General features: G+C 33.4%; 1 protein-coding gene across 1 annotated transcript; it reads right to left on the bottom strand.

Moving 5' to 3' along the window:
* Positions 1–13672: 13672 nt before the first annotated feature.
* LOC130946586 (endoglucanase 24-like) lies at positions 13673–16709 on the bottom strand. Its single transcript, XM_057875379.1, has 4 exons — positions 16291–16709; positions 15208–15507; positions 14612–14773; positions 13673–14526 (listed from the first exon to the last, which is right to left on the bottom strand). Exons 1-4 carry the CDS (start codon positions 16441–16443, stop codon positions 13918–13920), a joined length of 1224 nt encoding a protein of 407 aa, XP_057731362.1. The 5' UTR covers positions 16444–16709; the 3' UTR covers positions 13673–13917.
* Between the last annotated feature and the right edge of the window lie 6157 nt (positions 16710–22866).

Genomic DNA, 22866 nt, shown 5'->3' with positions numbered 1-22866 from the left:
TGAATAAAGTGAATGCCTAGATGTTTGGATATAACTCCACCTTCTTAAACAAATGCTTGCCATGCTTGTTCTGTTTCCAAAAATTAAAAGAAAAGTTTGAACAAAAGTAACTTGGCTCAATTAGTGACAAATCAAGTAGAATTAAGTGGTGGTATGCATGCTTGATTGTTTAGTTAGCTCACTGGAAATTGAGTGTAGAATTATCATTTTTTGTGTAGAAGTTGAATACTGTCTATGGATCTTGATGGATAAATGTCTTTGGCCATGAAAAAGAAAAAAAAAGAAGAAGAAAAGCCACTGAAAAAGGGCAACCAAAAAACAAAAGAATTAAGAAAATAAAGCTAGGCACCAATGGTTTGAACTTTTGAGACATATGCCTGTGGTGTTTATGTACTAGGATCTGCTTGGATGAATAGGTTCTGTGGAGTGTTTCAACACTTGGTAACTTGGGTTAACTAACCCGGGATTATCAACCAAAAGTCCATTATCAAGAGCAACCTAGCTACAAAACATTTAGTTACACAAAGAGGTGCTGGGCACCAATGTCTCAAAAAGAAATGTGAACTAAAATGCCTGTAGTGGATATGTGTACTGCACTGATAAGAAAAAGAAAATGCCAAAGGCTTGTGCAACACATGACACTGAGCAAACAAGGAGCAAAGGAGCTCTAAGAAAAAGAAAAACAAAGAAAGAAAAAGTGCCAAGGACATAAGAATAACAAGAGGCCACAGCAGTGTTTGATGGATGCAATGGAAAAGTGATAATCCTCCCTGATAAGAATGAAAAAGTGATGCTGCAACTTTCTGCATAAAACCCTTCTGATGAACTTCAAATGTTTGCTAATATAGCCAATGTAATTGCTTTCTGTTTCATACTTTCTTCTCAAATAACTGAGGACTTGCTTAGGGACAAGCAAGTATTAAGTTTGGTGTTGTGATGCCAAGGCATCTTAGGCTAGTTTCACTAGCATTTTTCTGTTAGTTTTAGTTGTTTTATGCATTTTCTTGAGCTTAAAGTAACCAAGAATGGTTAAATGAACAACAAAGCAATGAACCATCCAAACAGTATGATTTTGATGCAAATTCCATGAGTTTTTAGTTATATTACTTGAATGCTATGAATGGATGATTTCTCATGAAATTTTGCAAGACTTTGATGCAATTGTTTGGATGATTTCAGGGAAGAAGAGGCTAGGCAAGGAAGCAACAAAATCAATAAAGGAAGCTTGAAGATCACATGTGGAGAATCTGAAAGTGGCGTTTAACCTCCAGTTTAACCTTAAACTGGAAGTTAAACGCCAGAATAAGAAATGCATCAAAGCTGAAAGTGGCGTTTAACCTTCAGTTTAAGGTTAAACTGAAGGTTAAACGCCAGAATCATGAAAGCTGAGAAAAGAGGAAACTGGCGTTTAACCTCCAGTTTAACCTTAAACTGAAGGTTAAACGCCAGAATGAGAATTGAACCAAAGGAGCATTTCCACGTTTAACCTCCAGTTTAACCTCAAACTGGAGGTTAAACGTGTTCGACACTTTTTCTCACCAAGGAGCAATTCCACGTTTAACCTCCAGTTTAACCTTAAACTGGAGGTTAAACGCCAGAAGCAAGTGAGGCACCAGGAGCATTTCACGTTTAACCTCCAGTTTAACCTCAAACTGGAGGTTAAACGTGTTCGACTATTGCTCTCCTCCAGGGTTACTATCTTCATTCCCACGTTTAACCTACAGTTTAACCTCAAACTGGAGGTTAAACGTGTTCGACCCATTCACACTCCTGGGCTACTTTCTTCATTTCCACGTTTAACCTCCAGTTTAACCTTAAACTGGAGGTTAAACGTGTTCGACTCAAATTGCCTCCAGGGTTGCTTTCTTCAATTCCACGTTTAAGCTTTAGTTTAACCTTAAACTAAAGCTTAAACGTGTTCGACCATACCACAACCCATAGTTGCTTTCTTCCATTTCCACGTTTAAGTTTCAGTTTAACCTTAAACTGAAACTTAAACTTCAACTTAAACTCCACATTTTGAAAGGGTTTCTGGGCCAAATATATTGAAGTTTAAGTTAGCATTTGAGCACAAATATTAACTTAAACATATTATGGTATGAAACCCAATTGAATATCATGGTTTATGGGATTGGGCCGGAAGAATTGATGAGTCTGGAACTTCAATTTGTTGAGTCTTGTGTCATTACTTGTTTATCACTAAGTTTGCTCAATGAATGTTACAGAATGGGATCACAGCCTCATCAGGATTATGGACCATAAACCCAAAGCAAAAGGAAATCAAGGAAAAGCCTCAAAGCCCAAGAAACACAACAGAAGCTCAATTTAGAAAGTGTATAAATAGGATAGAATTGAAGTTAGTTAAAAAAAATTTTTTGACACTTTGGAACTTTTGATCATTTTTTCTATTTTTCATACTTTGTAATTGAATTCAGAGCTATGACTCACTAAACCCCTTTCATTGGGTTAGGGAGCTCTATTGTAATTCAATGAATCAATACTAGTTTTATCTTCTTCTTCAATCTTTTCTCTTGAATTTTGTTAGAAAGCTTCTCGATCTAACTCCATTGGGTAGTTGTCTTGGGAAAGAAACTACCCATAATTGGAATCCTTCGGAACCTTGGGAAAGGAATGGAGGATTCATGCTAGAGAAGCTTTCTCACAGTGAATTGGATTGGGGTTTGGATGGATATTGTGACATGTAATCCTACCAAATTGTGGTTCATAAAACTGTGTGGTATAATCAGTGATCGAGCATCATCTCTTCTTATGAACATTTAAACCAAGGGATTGGGAATTTGTTTGTTTTTAGAGAGAATTGGTGAGCCAAGGAATTGGGATCCAATCATATAAGATTGCCAAGCAAGATTCAATGAATGCATTGGTTGAGGAAGAGATGAAAATGTTTTGATTCGGAGATTTCAATATCTCCTGACCCCAATGAACCCCTCTTTCTGATCTACACTTTCTATTCACATTCTGCAAATTTCAATTCATGCAATCAACCCAATTCCCTTTACTTTCAGCAATTTACTTTCTCGCACCTTACTTCTCGCAATTTAAGTTTATGCAATTTCAATTCCTTGCAATTTACGTTTCCTGCCACATTTACTTTATGCAATTCACATCCAAAAGTTGATTCCGCTCAACTAAACAAACTTCTAATTCGAATTGCTCATTCAACCAATCCTCGTGGGATTCGACCTCACTCTATTGTGAGTTTTTACTTGACGATGACCGGTGCACTTGCCGGAAGGAATTTTGCCGATCGTGCAATTTCCTAAATCGTAGCATAACAAGTTTATGCACATCAGCCTCTTGGTTGAAATTCCATCTTTTATTTTAAAAGAGGATTCTACTTGTTTACCTAATTGACAAGCATCACAAGTAAGATCTTTATCAAATTTAACATTTGGAATTCCTCTTACCAAGTTTTTCTTAACTAGCTTAGAAATTTGGTACATACTAGCGTGACCCAATTTCTTATGCCATAGCCATTTTTCAGATTCAAGAGAGGTAAAACATGTTACTTTTTGATCTTTCAAGTCCTCGAGAGTCAATCCATATACGTTATTACACCTTTTAGCCTCAAACAAAATATCCCCAGATTTTTCACATACAACTAAACATACAAACTTTCTAAAAACAACTTCAAAACCTAGATCACACAATTGGCTAACACTAAGTAAATTATGTTTCAAGCCATCAACAAGAAGAACATCATTTATAGAAGATGAAAAACTTTTACCAACTTTTCCAATGGCCATTATTTTTCCTTTACCATCATCACCGAAAGTGACAAACCCTCCATTATACTCATCAAGCTTTATGAAGAAGGTTGCCTTTCCAGTCATATGCCTAGAACATCCGCTGTCCATATACCACATATTGTCCTTCCATTTGGATGCTAGGAAAACCTGATCAATATGATCTGCCATGAGACATGATTGTGACTTGGTCTCAGATTTTTCATCATCCTCTGAGTCATTTTCCAAGTCTTCCCATGAAGCCATCAGTCCCTTTTTCTTTCCTCTCTTTGGCTTTTCCTCCTTCTTCAATTTAGGACAATCAGATTTAAAATGCCCAGTCTCTTTGCAGTTGTAGCATGTCACCTTGCTGAAATTTTTCTTTTATTTTCTTGAGCTGCTTCCCTTGCCTCTTTCCTTGAACTTTACCATTTTCTTGAATTTTTTGCAAACAACACAAATTCATTTTCAGAGGAATTATCACTGGATTCATCATCCAGGGGGTTAGTAATAGATGTAAAAGCAATTCCTTTCTTTTTTGAATCTTTTTTCAAATAAGTATTTTCGAAAGCAAGCAAATTTCCTCTGAAGTCATCATATGTCATGGAATCTAGACTACTACTCTCAGATATGATTAATGCTTTAGTTTCCCACTCTTTAGTGAGACATCTCAAAACTCTTCTCACAAGCACAGAATCAGGATACGTAATTCCCATAGCATCCAAGCCAACAATGATGATGTTGAATCTTTCGAACAGCTCATCAATAGATTCTCCTTCCTTCATTGCAAATATTTCATACTCTTTGTTCAACATATCTATCCGGGTCTTCTTCATTATGGTGATTTCTTCATGGGTGATTTGAAGTTTGTCCCAAATTTCCTTTGCCGTTGTGCATCGTGAAACCCGTCGGCATTCCTCGAAGCTGATAGCATAGTTGAGCATATTGATAGCCTTGGCATTGAGCTCCACCTTCTTTCTGTCTTCTTTGGTCCAGGTTGCTTCAGGTTTGAGAGAGATTACTCCTTCTGCACTTGTGGTGGTTGAAAATTGAGGACCCTCCAAAATAATTTTTCAAAGTCTGTAGTCCACTGCTTGCACAAAAATCTTCATTCTCTCCTTCCAATAGGTGTAGTTTTTTCCATTGAAAAGAGGAGGTCTGTTGCTTGACTGTCCTTCCGTCAGGTTGTAGGACACTAGATTAGAGCCACTATTTTCTGCCATCTGGATCTTTTTCTCCAAGCTGTAAAGCTTGATCTCTTTGAGACCAAGCTCTGATACCAATTGATGGTTTTACAGTGGCTAAGAGAAGGGGGTTGAATCTTAGCCCCTTTTCACTTAATAACACTTGCTGGTCTTTGAAACAACTTCTGGAGACTTTTTTATTTTTGTCTCGTACCCAGCCACGAGACTTTTTCTTTTTATCTCGTAACTCGGCACGAGATATTTTTCAGTTTTATCTCCTGTGTAGCAGAAACAGAAATGGAGTATAAGAGAGAGAATTACACCAAGATATATCATGGTTCAGCTGCTAAGTGTAATGCAGCTTACATCCAGTCTCCATCACAACAATGATGGAATTTCACTATAATCATCTTTGCTTACATACACCAATTCTCCCTAGGAACTACCCTTCCTATCCGGGACAAGTCCAAAATCTAAACCCAATCCTGAACTTGACTTGGTCACTGCCAAGCTTTCAACTGTAAAGTGCTAACCCAACTTACAAGGGAATTCCCACAGAATCATGATACACAACACAGATGTACAAAGGACTTCTAAGGACATCTATGGCTTTTTCTTTTAATTTTGCACTCTCTGCCTTTTTTCGCTCCATGACTTTTTCATACATACCTCACTGTTTGCCTTTTTTCATGAGACTCAAGACAGACAAAAATAAATAGAAAATTACAAAATAGAATACATTGAAGGAGAAGAACTTTTGTTAGCTTGGGTAGCTTTGAGAACTATGTGCTCACTCACTTTCCTTGCTCCTTGCTTCAAGCCCTGGCTGTTCTCCCTTATTTATAGAAGGAGAAGCCTCCACGGTTGAAGTGTTGAACCAAGCCAAACTTCTTCTTCTTCATGCAAACCGGTTCGACCAGAGAGAGAGAAGAGATAACCGAATGCAATAACCAACATGCAATTACCTCTGGGTCTTCCTTGGTCACCAATCTTCATCAATCCGAGCCTTCCATCTTTCCTTGCACTCCATGATGGATCCCTAGCCCTTGATGAGTTATGATGATGATAGCTTCATCTGCCCTAACTTCTGCCTTCTCCATCACGTAGCTAATGTAGCTATCTCCTGTGGTAGTTGAGCAAAATCAGAGACAAGCCATCCCTCCAAGGATCTTCTCCTTGCTGACCGAGATCTTCTTCATCTATTTTTGGTATGAAGAGCTTGATGTTACTTCACCAAATCTTACCATTCTTGGTGAAGATCTCAGCCACAACATACTTTTTGTTTTCTTTTTCTTGCCATCATTACAATGGTCTTGTTGCTTGTTTCTTCTTCCTTTCGGTAGCTAGGCTTAGCTTCCATGGTTTCCTCTGTGATATGACCGAAGAAGAAGAGAGATGAAAGAGTAGAAAGAGTAAAAAGAGAAGCAATCAAATGAATTTGATAAATTAAAAATAAATTAATTACTTCCCTTTGCTTTAGGTAGCGTGCCTCATTAAGGCAATCAATCAAATCAATTACAATTTTTCTCTCATTGTTCCAAGGTCTGCATTAACTCTCCTTAATAAAATTTGAATTCCATCACATGATGGAAAAAATAAGATCCGTTGGAAGCATAAGGCACACCATTTGCTTTCTCTCAAAATTGGTTTCGGACCAAGCGTTAGGTGTTTAGCAAAAATTAATTTGGGCTAAAATTTTAATCCAATCTGGCCCAACAAGAATAATAATTCAGCCATACTTCTTTAAATAATTTTTTGAACCAATGCTGAATATAAAAATCACATATGGGCTTGCAGCAATTTTTTTCTTTTCTTTTTCAGCCCAACCAAAACCTGTATCAGCAAAATTATTAAATTAGCAATTGTAAATATGAAAATCTTAATCATTAATTTTGCAATTAATTGTGTTAATAATGTTTGATCATCATCAATTTAAATTAGAGTTTTCCAAACTCATCAATAACATATAATAAATGTTGTGAAATTAATTATAATAAATTAATAATTAATAAATAATAAATTAAAAGATACTTTTTTATTGCTTTTTAATGGCTATACGTTTTTATAATTTCACTTTTCCTTTATCTCTTTCTTTCACATTTATTTCTTTTAATTTATTGAACTAAATCAATTATACTAATTATTATATTAACTAATTAAGTACTTTTTAATGGGTTATTATAACTGTGCGTTTAGACCATATGTTAAAAATATTATAAAAAATATTTTATAAAAGTTGTTGAAAAATAAATATTTTTAAAATGTGTCCTTAAGACATAATTATTAACTGAATTATTTTTTAATTTAATGTGTTTGATTCATTCAATTGTATTAATTATAACTAATCAATTATGTAATTTGTTTTAATTAGGATAAATATTTCATCATTTAATATTTTATTTGATTCATTAAATTATATTAATCATAACTTCAAATATTTAATTTAATTAGAGTAAATATCAAATTATTTTAAATTTTGTTTGATTCATTAAAACAAATTAATTATAACTAATTTATTATTTTATTTAATCAGGATAAATATTAAATTATTTAATAAATAATATATAGAGCAATGAAATAAATGAACTCAATTTTTACAATTTATTATCTTATTATTTTATATATCTCTTTCCTCCTTCTCTATTTTGTACTTTAGGTAAAGTATTTATAATTTTTTATTTTTATTTTATCTTAATTTTGCTAATATTTTTCTATGATTTTATTTTATATTAATTCTTTTTTTATTTATTTTGATTAATAATTCTTAAGGGTATTATTATTTTATTTAAAGATAATTTAAATTTTTTGTAATATTTTTATAAAGGTTTATTAATAGGTTCTTTTTCAAAAATATTGTTTTTGAAATTTTTTCAATAAGATCATATTTTAATTTTTCTCTTTCATCCTTTTTATTAATTAATTATATCTTTTATTACAATACATTTTTTAATCTACTCTTCACATTATCTTTTCTATCTTCTTTTACTTTTTTTAATTGCTCTTTTTACTTTATTTTTAATTGTTTACTTTTATTTCTCATATATAGATTTATTATAATTCATCAAGTTTTTTTTTAATTTAAGTAATTTTTTAGGTTATATTTTACCATTGATACTTTTATTTTGTTTAGTGTGTTTTTTTTAGTCTATGTTTAATATAATAATATGTAAATATCTATTCTATTATATAAAAATCAAATTTTTACACTTAATGATAAAACTGTTGTGGCATATTTCTGATGGTGTTTATTTATTTATTTTTTTAACTAATTAAATTCAATTTATTATAATAAATTAATTATATCAACTAATTAATTTGATTAATTATTTAAATATCATACGATTTATTATACTTTCTATCAATCAATTAATTATAATTTAAATTGAATGATTATTTTGTTACAAAATTATTATTTTCTAATCTATTTATGGGCAATATATATATATATATATATATATATATATATATATTAATTATAATGACAAATTAAGCTATTTTACATTAAATGACTTATATAATGGTCATCTCATTTATTATCATAAATGCGGAATTAAATAAGTTATTATTACTTTTGATTTAGAATTAAATGAGAATAAAACCAGAGATACTATTTTATTTGGCCTTTCGGGTTTAATCGGTGTCACACTCAAATATAAATAGTAACTTTTGAATTTTGGTCTCCAATACATCAAAGCCACCTCCGTAACTCTTTTTCCATAAAAGAAATTGTGATTCAAATCTATCAGGGATACAGAAGATTTTCAAAGAACAAGGAATGATCTGAATTTACACGAATTCTAAATGTTCAAACTTACGATATTGTTTCAGTTAGTTGTCGCTACGAGAATGATTCTAATCTATACGTGTCTAAGGACTAGAATAGATTAAATATTATTTAAGTAATTTATTTCTAATATTGGTATTTGATTAAATTAGTTTTAGAGAAATTTAAATTGTTGACTCAATTTATATATTACGACTATTATTTTTGAATATATTATTTTTATATTTTTTAATATAATTTTTTTCTGATTTTTAAGTTTATTTTCTTTCTTGGATATATGTATCACTTTTTTTTTCATTTTATATTTCAGATTAGTAATGTAATTAATAAAAAAATGTATTTAAAAAAAGAAAAAGAAATACTAAAATATCACTATTTAAAAAAAAGATACATGAAAAAAAGGAAAACGAAAATTTAAAACATCATTATTAGAAAAAAATTATTAATATGCGTATGAATGGGGTTGGAATCGAGGAATATATATGGACATAAAAAATAAAAAATTTTGCACAATTGTAGAATAAAAAAAATCATATATATAAAATGAAATAGTTATAACAAATCTTCTGTTGCTGCATTGTGTTTTGGCTTTGCTACCTTGTTTTTCGTCCACGCTACTATCTCTGACTCCATTTTTTCTCCCTCCACCTCTGCCTCTGCCACCAGCTCCAAAGGCATTAAGGTTCCATTCTTTTTGCTTTTTCTATGAAAACTACATGTGAGTTTTGATGAAGTTCTTAGGTAGTTGATTGATTGATTTCATGGTGACTATAACTAAATGAGGATGATAAGTATATAAATTCAAAATTTCAATGAGAGATTGTGAGATAGAGGGATGGGGGTGGGAAAACACAAGATGGCATAGAGTTAGGCAACCATATCGCGTAAGAGATCCATGGGTTTGGAATTGGGAAGAGTATCGATGATTGGAGAATGACTCTTTTACAATTTTTGTGGATAACCTACCTGATGATGCGTCGAAAAAAGAATTATTTCATCTGTTTAAGTGGACAGGCCGGATAAACGACATATACCTGTCACGTAAGGAGATATATGGAAGAATTCAATTTTTTAGTTTTATAAGGTACACGACAAAATGAGGGGCTTTGAAAGCAACAAAAGAGATTAACCAAATGCGATTGCGGGGAAAAGAGATCTTAGTGGGAGAGGCTAAGTACAGAAGGCACATTGACGTTAATGCGAAAAAGAATAAGGAGGATGAAGATAGTAACCGTCCATTGGAGAAGGAGTACATCGACCGTGGAAAAAGTCGTGTAGCCGAGGTGAATATTTTGCAGAAGACAGGACCGGTAACAAAAAAGGGAGTTGCCTTTGAAGAAGGATACAACAAAGCTGATGAAGGAAAGGAGGAATCTTCGAAACTAGGTTGGGACATGGCGGTAGAGATGTTGACACAGGTGCCACGAGGAGAAGATCATGATAAGGGTAGAAAGGTCTTTGCAATTGAGGAGTTGGATGAATGGCAGCAGGGAAATTCAAACAAAAAAATGGCAAATCCTATAATTAGGAAGGCAGTTATGGTATCTATGGATTCTTTGGGATCCCCATTAAGCAGCAATGAAGACACGTCTGAAAAAAATGGTATCCTAGGACTATAGGGGAATAAGATTTAGGGAGGCTACTTTAGTAAAATTAAACTCTAATATGGGTTGTTTAAATTACAAGGGGTCCAATAGAAGTGCTCATCATGACAAAGATAAATGCTATGATATGGGCCAATACCAAACATGCTTATTTGATGAAACAGGGCCTGGAGCCCTAGCAGGTCGGGTACTCACAACCAGAAGCAATCTAGCGGCGCTTTACACGGATAGAAGAGGCCGGCAGCTTCTTGTTGGGGATGGCCATGGCTTCGGTTGCACCGTAGAAGAGTTTGAGGTGGGGTGCGATGGTGCGTACATTGTTCTGCGTATTCCTAAGTTTGCTTTGGCGGTGGTCGCGGGTGCCGGTGAAGGGGACTGCGCGATTTTGGGAGAGAAGAGGGTGGAAGGTTCTGCCCTTCATGGAGCAGCTGTGGAGTTTGTGAGGCCCAACAGCGATGAAGAGAATAGTGGGGGAACGGGAGGGCAGGAAGCAGGACGACGGGTTGTTAGTGGCGGCGGCTGTGATGACCGTCGGGCAGAGGAAGATGACGTGGATAATAGTAAACCGTGAGGAGCTGACCGGCACTAGAAAGGAGTTGATCGGTGGTGCAGGGCAAAAGGTGAGTCTGGCGGAGAACTGCTTAGCCAACAAAGTAAATGGTGTTGGGTTGATGGCATATTCTGATGAGGAACTAACAAAGAAGAGATATGAGGTTGGTGCAGAGGGTGACGCTGTAAGCGCAGGAGAGGTAGGGAAAACAGTAGCTAGGAATGAGCTAGGGGGTTGAATGGATCCTATACCAGAGCAAATAGGGTGAATGTGACTGACAAAAGGAACACTGGAGCTAGCTCGACGAGGGATGGTGAAGTAGAGGAATTAGATTTAGGGGGTGAAACTATTTTGTTGGAGGAAATTTGTGTCCAAGAGAAAGGGGCTATAAGGGACTTGGAGAAGTTAGGATGTTCGGATAATGACGTTGACAGTGAGCCGTACCAAGTAGAGCAAGGTGGTAATTGGGTTGCAGACTTGGAGGAAAATAGAGTAGTTTGGGATTTGGCGATGGAATCAGGAGATGTTCCTTATGATGAAGAAGATGATATTATGGCTGCTCTTCAAACTCAGAATGAACTTATTGTACAGAAAATGAAGCAAGCAAAACAAAAAGAGAAAACAAGAAGGAGTCGTCCTAAAAATCGGAATAAGGTGATTAATACAATTTTTAAATGATATTAGTTTTTGAATGTGAGGGGCTTAGGTGGGTGTTGGAAGCTTGGGTATGGTGAAAAATATAAAATAAAATATAGTCTGAACATGTTAAGATTAATAGAGACGAAAAAGCAGGTATATACAAAGTTGATGTAGTGTAATTTTGTAAAAATGATGCAGTGGGTTGGGTTCTTGTGAGTTCCGAATGGTGCTTTTAGAGGTTTTTTGTTGTTGTGGGATGTACTGATATTTGACTTGCGTAACTGCTATAAATGGGAGAGATGGTTGTGTGTGGAAGGGATATTGACGAACAAGAATTTTAATTTTGTGTTCTGCTGGTTGAGTTTTATCTATGGTTTGTGTCAAATCCCTATTTGCTACATGGGTGACTTTAATGAGGTTGTACAAGTGGAAGAAAAGAAATGAGCTAGTATGTTTACAGTATCAGCAGTAGTTTTTAAAACATGGATACAAGATATGGAGCTGGTGGTTTTAGAGCTGATTGATCAGAAGTTTACGTGGTTCTGGGGTCAATCGTGCAGTCGCTTTGATCGGGTTTTGGTTAGCGTGGGATGGATTGAAGAGTTTTCTGAGACGATGCTGAAAGGCGAGCAAAGAGGTTTATCTGATCATTGTCCTTTAATTGTAGAGAATAGTAGATTGCTAAAGAGTCCGAGGCTGTTTCGGAGTTTAAATTCTTGGATCACTCATGAGGATTTCTCAAAATGGTAAAAGAGGACTGGTGGGAGCTAAGGGATTTCTCAGGTATTGCAAAATTTTTCAACAAATCAATTAGGAGCTACAAGAGTGGACTGAGTTTGATCTTTTAGTTGTTGACTGCATTGCTAGATATGACTATGGAGGGATGTCTCTTTGTTTGTTAGCATTTATTTTTTGTTTATTTGTTTTGTTTAGATGCTCCACCTTGTTGTGTTGAGCTCTTTCCTTCACAAAAAAAAAAGAGTTTAACAAAATATAATTCATCTATTTTTTTTATTTATGTATATGTATAGAATTATTTATATATATATATATATATATATATATATATATATATAATTATTTAACAAAATTTAATATATAAGATTATGAAAAATCCCATCTAAATTTGACAAGAATAAGACGATTTACATAGAAATGGTTTTCATGGATAATAAAGTAAGTTGATTATTTTTTATGATTCTTTCAAGTGATGCTAGGTCTATTTTATAAATATTTTTTGTTCATATTTTAAACTTATTTGATAAGTAAACCCTTGCACGAATCAAAGACGGTGCGATTTTATAGATTTACAAGTGCTAATAGCCTTTATATTTAATTTGTTTTATAGTGTGATAATAGCCAATATATTTGTTGGTGGATTTAACTATTACTATATTATTTATGATCACATTCAGTATATATATCTGATTTATTGAAAAAAGTAGATTATTAAAACCGATTAATAACTATTTTAGAGTTAATCCAATTAACACTAGATTAAAAAAAATAAACAATGCATAGCATGTTACTTTTTTATTAATCAAATTATTATAATTCAAAATAATTTAAAAAAAATAATTTAAAATTATAATTTCAATCTTATCACGTACATGACATAGGTAATTACACTTGTATCGTACTAAATATTGGTTTGGTAGTATTAGATAAAATTAATCTAAAAATAAATTTTAATAAACACAAACATTATAATTATGTTTAGTAAAATAACTTTTAAAATAAAAAAATATTATAGTAAACATAAATATATTAAATTTAAAATTTAATCAATATATAAAATTATATTAGAGTTTTTAATTTTAATAAACATAAACTAATTCTAAAAATTTTTACTTTAGGTGCTTTCAAAAATATCTCTATCTTTTAAATATTTCAAAGACAAGCATATAATTTTTTTCAATTTACCAAATATAAAATAAGGAAAAGTCTAGGGAGCCATGAATTTTGGCCAGTATGTAACCAGCAGAGAAATGTGAGTCATTAGATGAAATCTCACACCAATCTCACACCATTAAATCATCATTGATGGCTATTTAATGGCTACTAATCACAAAAGTTACTGGCCTCCTAGCATCGCTCGTAAAATAAAATACTTGTACTTCTAAAACACAAACATCTATCTAAAAAACTTTATCAAACCAAGATCACTCTTTTGTTTAGCAAAATCCAGAGAAACAAACACTTTAAAAAAGTAGTCACGCACGAGCTACGTACATTTGTGACTTGAAAACAAATCTTGTAATATTCCTATACACCCAACACAAGCAAGCTGATCTCCTCCGTCGTCCTATGTATATCTTTCTTTCTCTCATTTACACAAAAAAGAAGTGTGTATATATAAAATATATATAAGCTTGGACCCTCTTGTACGTATGTATGTAATTAGCAGTAATCACGGATTGGGATTAGCAGCAAAGTATGCCAAAACCCCAACAAATGGAGCATTAATATATGTGGTAGGCTCGGACTTCCTAAAATCAGCCCTATCATCCACATATACGTCATCTTGTCCTGGTCCTCCCACAACAGCTCCAACAAGAACATTCGGGTTAGGACCCGTCGAGTTAAAATAGGTTGAACCCTCTTTGCAAGCAATCACCTGAGGATGATCCTTGACAGAGGGCAAAGAAGAGCCGCGATGATGGATTCTCTGTGGATAATTGTTGCCGTACCCAATCATGTACGATAGCCTCATTGGATTATCCCCCAGGATGTAATCAACTTGTTTCTTTGCTTGCTGGCGAAGTGTCTGGGCACTAACATAAACGTTGCCGCAGTTTATGGCTTGAGAGGTGCGAGAGAGGTAGTTAGCATAAACCAATTCAAGGAAAGCGATTGAAGTTGCGTGCTGTAAGTTGCTGCCACCTGGCCTGTATATCAGTCCACCGGGGGAGTACTCTATGTGAGAGCTTGCTGCTGTTTCTGGTATCAATGTGCACAGAAAGCTCTCTGCTGAGGCCTTGTATGATTCTAGAGAATATACGTTTCCTTCTACCACTTCCTGGTGAACCAACAAAATTATATATTGTATAACAAACCATATTACACAAGTTGCGTGATCTGGTGGCTTTTAATTAATTAAATACCTTGGAGACAAGAACGTTGAGCCCAGCATGCTTGTTGTCCCAACCGAACTCGTTGATATTATCCTCAGCACCAAGCGTTTTGCCATTGCTTTGAATGTAGTTCAGGAAATTATCGTCCTTCGTGGCCCTCCTTAGCCATGCGGCTCCCCATAACAATTCGTCCTGTATGTTATCATGCATCATGGCAAAATTGTTAATAATAAGGCCAATTTTATAGTGCCTATCAAATTGGTATCTAATTTTTATTACTTCTTAAATTAAATATTGATTCTTAATTTTTTTGACTCTTTCATACACCATAACAATCATCTAATAACAAATGATGGAGACATGTGTCAGTCAAATTTTAAGTAATATGCCGATTATACACCAATTGAAAGTTGCCATCACAGTACGATAATAATATAGAACAGGACAAATTCCATTCTTAAACATATTAGTATTTTTAGTATAGTGAATATATAGCTTTTAATTTAAAAAACATGGCAATTCATATTTTTATTACTAGGCTTTAGTATGTTTCTGCAGCTAGCAATATGGTTGTCCATTTAACCCTTTAATTTCATTGTCTTGAGAGGTGTATAGTATAAGTTTACCTGATAGCCATCAAAGTCGCAATAAAATGGACAGACACCACCCTTAACATCAGAATTGTCACTGTAGGCACCCCTATAGTTATCCGCAAGCTGAAAGGCCTTAACGGCATTTCGCAGCAATGTCTCTGAATAACCGGGATCAGATGACCGGAACACCATCGATGAAGCTGCCAGTGCCGCCGCAGTTTCCCCGGCAACGTCAGAAGCCGGGTTTGGTGCGTCAACAGCATACACGGCCCTGGATGTGTCCATGTCTTCTGGCCTCTCCCAACAGTTGTGGTCTGAGATTGGGTCACCCACCTAACAAGTGTGTACAATATATATTAATTAGTATATACTATGCAACCAAATTAATTAATATATTTAAGTCTACCGCAAAGTAGTAACGATGAATACATGCATCAGTGCCATCCTTGGCGCGTAGTTGGTGTTTAATTTGTACATATTCTTTCATATTAAGAATCCAAAGGGATGTGATCAAAACTAAAATTTGAGATTCACAAGGGGACAGTTGCAACCCTGTGCCAATTCACGGACTTTGAGGATCCAAAGTGGTCCACTCCTCCACTTGTGGATGAAAGTGAAACCATTTACCATTGCAAGTTTGGAACCGTCAATAATAATAATAATAATAATAACTTTCTCTAATAATAATATGTTTTCTGTAATTTTAATCTTTTATTAATGGAGAAAGTCTGGAGTCCACCTCTGTTTCCCAGGCTTGAATTGTAATAAAATTCACAGAATCAAATGGCATTGGAAGAAGAAAAAATCCGTTGAAAAACATTACGTCTAAACTTATATGGGGACTTTGATGAACTCTTAAGTATGATACTCGCTTAAGCGCGTGATCAAATGATGTACTCATTCAATTTGTAACGAAAACTTATCAAGTGCGAAAATATAATATAACATCTCACCAAAAAAAAAGTGCGAAAATATAATAAATGTACTCATTCAAATTATATAATCATTCAATAGTAGAAGAATGGAAAGGGAAAATGCTTGAGATAATTTAAATAACGAAAGACAACTGCCATCCCCCATGAGAAATTAAAAAGAAAAGAAACGGTTATGAATTACCTGAACGAAAATGCGGTTGGGCTGGGAAACGGTCTTGAGCAAATAATCAGTGGCCCAGCGGATTGCAACTCTGGCATTTCTGAGCTCCTCTGGTGGCATCATCTCCCCAAATTCAACGACGCTCCACGACAGCATTGTCGTCGTGAATGCCATCGGAAACCCGAACTTCACGTTGTCGCCGGCGTCGTAATAACCCCCGGTGAGGTCCACGTTGTGGGTCCAGCCATCACTGAGGCCCGAATGGGCTCGCCACTTGAGTCTCTGATCCTCTGGCAGGAAGCCCGAACGCTGTCCCTCGAAGAACAGGATGGCCTTCGACAATGCGTCCACGTAGTCGTGGGCCCATGCCCGTTGGCCTCTCCCGATGAGAACCAGGAGAAGACACAACGACGGAACCACATTTCGGAGGCTCAAATTGGGCGCCATTATTTCTCTTTCTCTCTCTTTTTGTGTGTGATGGTTGGGGTTATATAAATGTAACTGTGTAACTGTCTGTGTAAGTGTGCGCGCGCGTGACGGGTGGTGGTTATTGGTGCTATAAGCGGGTCTTATTTATAACAAAGAGTTGAGTTAGTGTGTGTCACGGGCTGTGAGACTTGAAAGCGAAGTTTGAGTTTGAGTTTGACAGACAGCAAGCACAACTGCACAGTAACTGTTGCTAATTCACTTCTCTCTTTTCTCTTTTTTCTTTGCTGTTCAGAGGGAAGTGTTGTAGTTTAATGTGTGATGCCAATGGTTGAAACTCGAAAGCGCCGACAGTTAAAAAAGCTGGGAAGTAGTGTCAGTGAGGTCACATGCGTAATTCGTAAACAGAACATAATGCTTAGCTTCCCCCATGAGACTTGAGTAAGAGAAAAAAAGGTCACTCTTGTGCCTATGGGTCCTATTCTATTCTTTTTTCCACTTTTTATATCAAATGTGACGGCAATTCTTAATTCTTGAGATCATTTTGGCCTTGAATTAGGGTTGTTTAATTTTGATACGCTATCAAAATTGATCCTATATATTTGGGCCTGAAGGAACTTTATTAATTCTTAATAAAATTTTGATTAGTTTCCTATATGTTCGATGGAATCTCTGTTTTACGAGCCTAATTTTTAGAGTTGAATTAGTCTTATCTATGAATTATAGAGTAAAGTATCGTTTTTGTCCTTAACGTTTGGAGTAAGTCTTATTTGTGTTTCTAATGTTTAAATCATCCTATTTGTATCCTAACGTTTATAAAAGTGATTCAATGTTATTCTACTACCAATTATACTAATAAATCAAATTATATTTTTCAATTATTCTCACTTAGATGTATTCATTCTCAACTAAGTCTCACTTGGATGTATTCGATTTTAATATTATACACACTATTTGTGTTTAGATTCAATTATGTCCCTAGAAAAGTGAATTATGTAAATGTTGTAGGAATTAATTTCAACTTTTGATGAGCTATTTTTGATGAGCTATTCAATGTTATTCTACTACCAATTATACTAATAAATAAATTTTATTTTATTATATTAATTTTTTATCTTATGTATTTTGATTAATAATTTTTAAAGGTGTTATAATTAATTATTTATTTAATTTGATTGAGATAAATATAAAATTATTTAATAGTTTATTTGATAAAATTAATTATAAGTTTATAACTAATTAATTATATTAATTATTTAATTTTCTTAGAATAAATTAATTAATTTTATTTTAATTTACATTAATTTTTTCGTCTTATGTATTTTGATAATGATTTTTAAAAATGTTATAATTTTTACATGGCATATTTTTAAGACTTTTTATTTATTTAACTTATTTTATTGAGTCAAATAATCATAATTAATTTATTTTATCAATTACTTAATTTAATTAAGTTAAATATATGTTATTTGATTGACTTTATTGTCATATTAATATTTGAGTTGTTGTATGTCAATTTTTTTATTTCCTTCTTTAATCTTAAATATTTTGATTTTAAATTTTAGTTTTATTTATTATTTAACGTTTTTTATTTTATAATCTTCATATTTATACTTATTTAATTCATGTATTTTATTTTATTTTATTTCGCACAAAAAATTAGGACTTAGCTTTTTTAATTATTTATTTAAAAAGAATAGTGAAATGGATTATATGGTAATTTAACTACGTAATACTTTTTACTTTTTATTTAAATGATGAAACATAATTGTTATTGCACTCATATAAAATATGATATAGTATTAGAAAAAATTATTAGGTGTTATTAGTATAAATTATAATTTTTACACTAATATATTAATTAAATGAGAAGTTATAATAATTGTCTATAATAAAGTCACTTTAGTATATGTGATATAAATCGATTAGAGAGAATAAATTATTTTATTTTACTCTCAAAGCATGTAATATGACTCTAATATTAATTTATTTTTACTATCTTTATTTTTTATTAAAATAATTTATTATAAAATATACAATTTAATAATTATGTTACTTTTTCAAATTTAATAATTATTTCCATGCATGCATAGAAATTTCAGTCAAATATATTAGAATTTTTTAGTTACTAGTTTGTTAAAATTTTTAATTATAAAAAATAACTTGTCAATTTGATTAAAAAAAAACATCTTTTTAAAAGTTGAGGTAAATATATTTGGTAAATTAAATTAAATAAATAATTTTTAATAAACACAAAAAATAAAAATTATGCTTGATAAAATAATTTTTAAAATTTAAAAATCATAATAGATATAAATATAAAAAAATAAATTTAATTTTTATTAATATATAAATTTATATTAAACTTTTTGATATTGATAAGTATAAATTAACTTTAAAAAACACTCTAACTTTTAAAAGTGTGGAACTACATACAGGTGATTTATTAAATTAAATTAATTATAATGTCTAATATATTGGTTACTTGATTTGTTAAGGATAAATATCAAACTATTTAAATTAATTTTTTTAGTATTAATAGAATGATTTCTGACGAGCACTAAATATCGATTTAAAAAATTCACAAATTTAAAAATTTAAATTTTAGCTTTAATTTAAAATTTAACGTTCTTTAAAATTTAGTAAAATGTCATAAAATTTTAAATCAATAATCGAGAAAAAATTAGAGGTTGATAAATGAAAATCTATATAAAAGAATTTAAAGAAGCAAGCAATAACTAATATAAAAAAATTATGTTAAGAACAATTAAGATAATTAACTAATGAAGAAAAGTAAACTTAAATGCTAAAAAAATCTTGACAAGGGTTGAGGGTTAAAGATCACTATCTTTGTTACTAACCACAATATGATAATTATAATAAACAGCAAACCTAATCCGTCAACCTCTACAAATTGAGAAAAGTCAATTAGCCAATTAGGGTTAAAGATCAATATCCTTGCCCTAATCAACTTACTAATAATTGAATTAGTAAAAGATTAGTGTTAACAAAAACAAGATTAATTAATATCTCTAAATTATCAATCAATTTGGACATAAGTAATTCAAGGTCACCCAATTTCTCAATCCAAGTTAAGAATACAAAATCTACTCTATAACTAGGGCTAGAAGTGAGTCGAGCTGAGCCGAGTTAAACCAAACTCAAGCTCGGCTCACAAAAATTAAGCTTGGTGATGTGAGAATTATTGTCGGTCTAGAATTTCTCAATAGAAAACGAGAACTTCGTTGTAAGTATAGTTCCAAACCAACTAATAATTCTCCATCAAATTTTAGATTTGTTTTTGTCATAAGTACAAACTCCAAAATAAACCGAAATATTTAAACATCGGGTCGTCTCACAGAAAATTGCAATAAAGTGCTCAAAATTCACATGCTTGTGTGTTCTTAGCTCAAAAACCATGTTCCAAAATTAATTCCTTCAAGCAAGTTCAACAAAAAAAATTCAAATTGGTAGGGTGCCTAGAACAGTTTTTTTGGAAAAGAAATCATCACTCTAACCAAGTAGTCCTAACATAAAAATGGGTAGAATATGTACAAATTTTAACTAATGTACAATCTAGCATGCATTGCGACAACTATCTAACAAAGAAAATTAATCATTGGTGTTGGAAAAGAAAATAGTTACCCATGGAAGTCGGTCCTCGACCTCCCCATACTTAAAGATTGCACCGTCCTCCCCACACTTAAAGATTGCACCATCCTCAGTGTATGCAAAGAAGAGCAAGGTGGATGAGTTGCTACAACTTATGAGCTCCTTCAAAAAATTTGTGCGGAGGGACTTGCTTGTTGCCCCATTTAGAAGCTTTTCCTTTTCCTTCTTGGTGGCCATCCTAAAAAGAGAGAAAAAGAAAGAAAATTAAGCCCACAACAAAGATATCAAAGCAAATAGAATATAGGTGGGGCTAATACCAAATAAGAGTGGGATTATCGACTACATGCTAGCTACAACATGTAAGCGAGAAAGCAATATAAGCGAAGAGCATATCAACTAACACTTGATGTAAGAGTAAAATCACAGCACAGTAAATGGCATGAAGAGAACACTCAGAAGCATCAAGTTCAAATAGGAAAGAGTGGGTCATGAAAGACAATATGAGTTTATATCAATGCACAAAGGATGCACAAGTCATCAAAGATTAAGCATTGACCTAAAAATTTTATCACCCAATCAATATCAAACAAGTCAAAAAGCACCAAAATGATCCAAAAAATTCTCAACAGTTGAGTAGGAAAATTCAACACCAATGTCAAAATAACAAACTTACAAAAGAAAAGAAGAACAAGCTACAAAAATAAAATTAAAATGTAATGAATGAAAGTATGAAAATGCAATAAATGAAAGAAAATGAAAGATGAGAAAAAATAAAAAGTGAAATTTTAAAAAGAGGGAGAAGTAGAAAGTAAGAAAGGAAGAAGAGAGAAGAAGAAAGGAGAGAAGAAAGAGGAAGAAACAGGGGAGAAACAGGGCGCAAAGGCAACGCACAGACGTAAACCGCGCGCGCGTGCAAAAAGCAGAAATGAGAAGTGACGCGTACGCATCATCCACGCGTACGTGTGGGATGCAGAAAGGAGAGGGGACACGTACGAGTCAGCCGCGTGTACGCGTGGGGCCTATTCGTGCTTCTCGCACAAAACCAGCACAACTCTTTGGTTTTTGTATCAGAAGTTCCAATATAAGCCTATGACACGTGCGCGTCGTCCACGCTCACGCGTGGGTGTGCAAAAAAGACCAGTGACGCGTACGTGTCGTCCACACTTACGCGTGGACTACCCCTTTTTGTTTTACTCATGAAAAATAGAAACAAGGCACTCCCCTAACCTATAAACACTCTAAAGCAAATAAAATTCAAATTTAACAAAAATATTTTAGTTTTTGAAAAACAATTTTCAAAGACAAAACAAACAAAACTTGCACTTCAAGCAAAATGCAATTTAAAAACAACTATTCTAATCAAAATAAGGATCTAATAAGCAACCTAGCAATCAAAGCAAGATATGCAAAAGTATGAAAAGAATAAAACTGCCTAACAATGGCAACTCAATTCATTCATTGATTATTGATAAACCACTATTTTATGATTTATCTTGTGCTAATTTTAGTGATTTTTATCAACTCTTTACTCACTTGTTCATACAATTCGCATGTTTTTACGTTTTCCTTCTTGATTTTATGCTATGATTGAAAACATGCTTCTTTGGCCTTATATTTGCTAATATTAATCCTCTCTTATTACCATTCGATGCCGTGATATGTGTGTTAAGTGATTTTAGGGATTACAGGGCAGGAATGGCTTCGAGGATGGAAAGGAAGCATGCAAAAGTAGAAGGAATACAAGAAACTGAAGGAACTGCTAAAGCTGTCCAGCCTGACCTTCTGGTACTAAATCGACCATAACTTAAGCTACAAAAGTCCAAATGATACGATTCTACTTGCATTGGAAAGCTAACGTCTGGGGCTTCGCAACGATATATAATTTGCTATAGCTTCCTCGAAGCCAGACGATGCGAACGCATGGATTAGGCGGACGCGTGACCTGGCAAAAACCCAATCCACGCTAACGCGTGGACGATGCTTCCGCGTGACTTTGCAGCGACCTATATGGTGCACGAAATTGTGATCATCAATAGCGCCATCAACATGGTACGCTCAATTGCAATCTCAACTCTTTATCACAACTTCGCACAACTAACCAGCAAGTGCACTGGGTCGTCCAAGTAATAAACCTTACGCGAGTAAGGGTCGATCCCACGGAGATTGTTGGTATGAAGCAAGCTATGATCATCTTGTAAATCTCAGTCAGGCGGATTCAAATGGTTATGGAGGAATAATGATTAAAAGAACATAAAATAAAGATAGAGATACTTATGTAATTCATTGGTGAGAATTTCAGATAAGCGTATGGAGATGCTTTGTCCCTTCCGTCTTTCTGCTTTTCTACTGTCTTCATCCAATCCTTCTTACTCCTTTCCATGGCAAGCTGTATGTTGGGCATCACCGTTGTCAGTGGCTACAGTCCCGTCCTCTCAGTAAAAATGTTCAATGTGCTCTGTCACAGCACGGCTATTCATCTGTCGGTTCTCGATCATGTCGGAATAGAATCCATTGATTCTTTTGCGTCTGTCACTAACGTCCCACAATCGCGAGTTTGAA

This window comes from Arachis stenosperma, chromosome 8 (assembly GCF_014773155.1).
Source record: "Arachis stenosperma cultivar V10309 chromosome 8, arast.V10309.gnm1.PFL2, whole genome shotgun sequence".
In the NCBI taxonomy this organism is placed as follows: domain Eukaryota; kingdom Viridiplantae; phylum Streptophyta; class Magnoliopsida; order Fabales; family Fabaceae; genus Arachis; species Arachis stenosperma.
The sequence above is the reverse complement of the archived record's forward strand: the minus strand, read 5'-3'. Positions and strand labels throughout refer to the sequence as shown.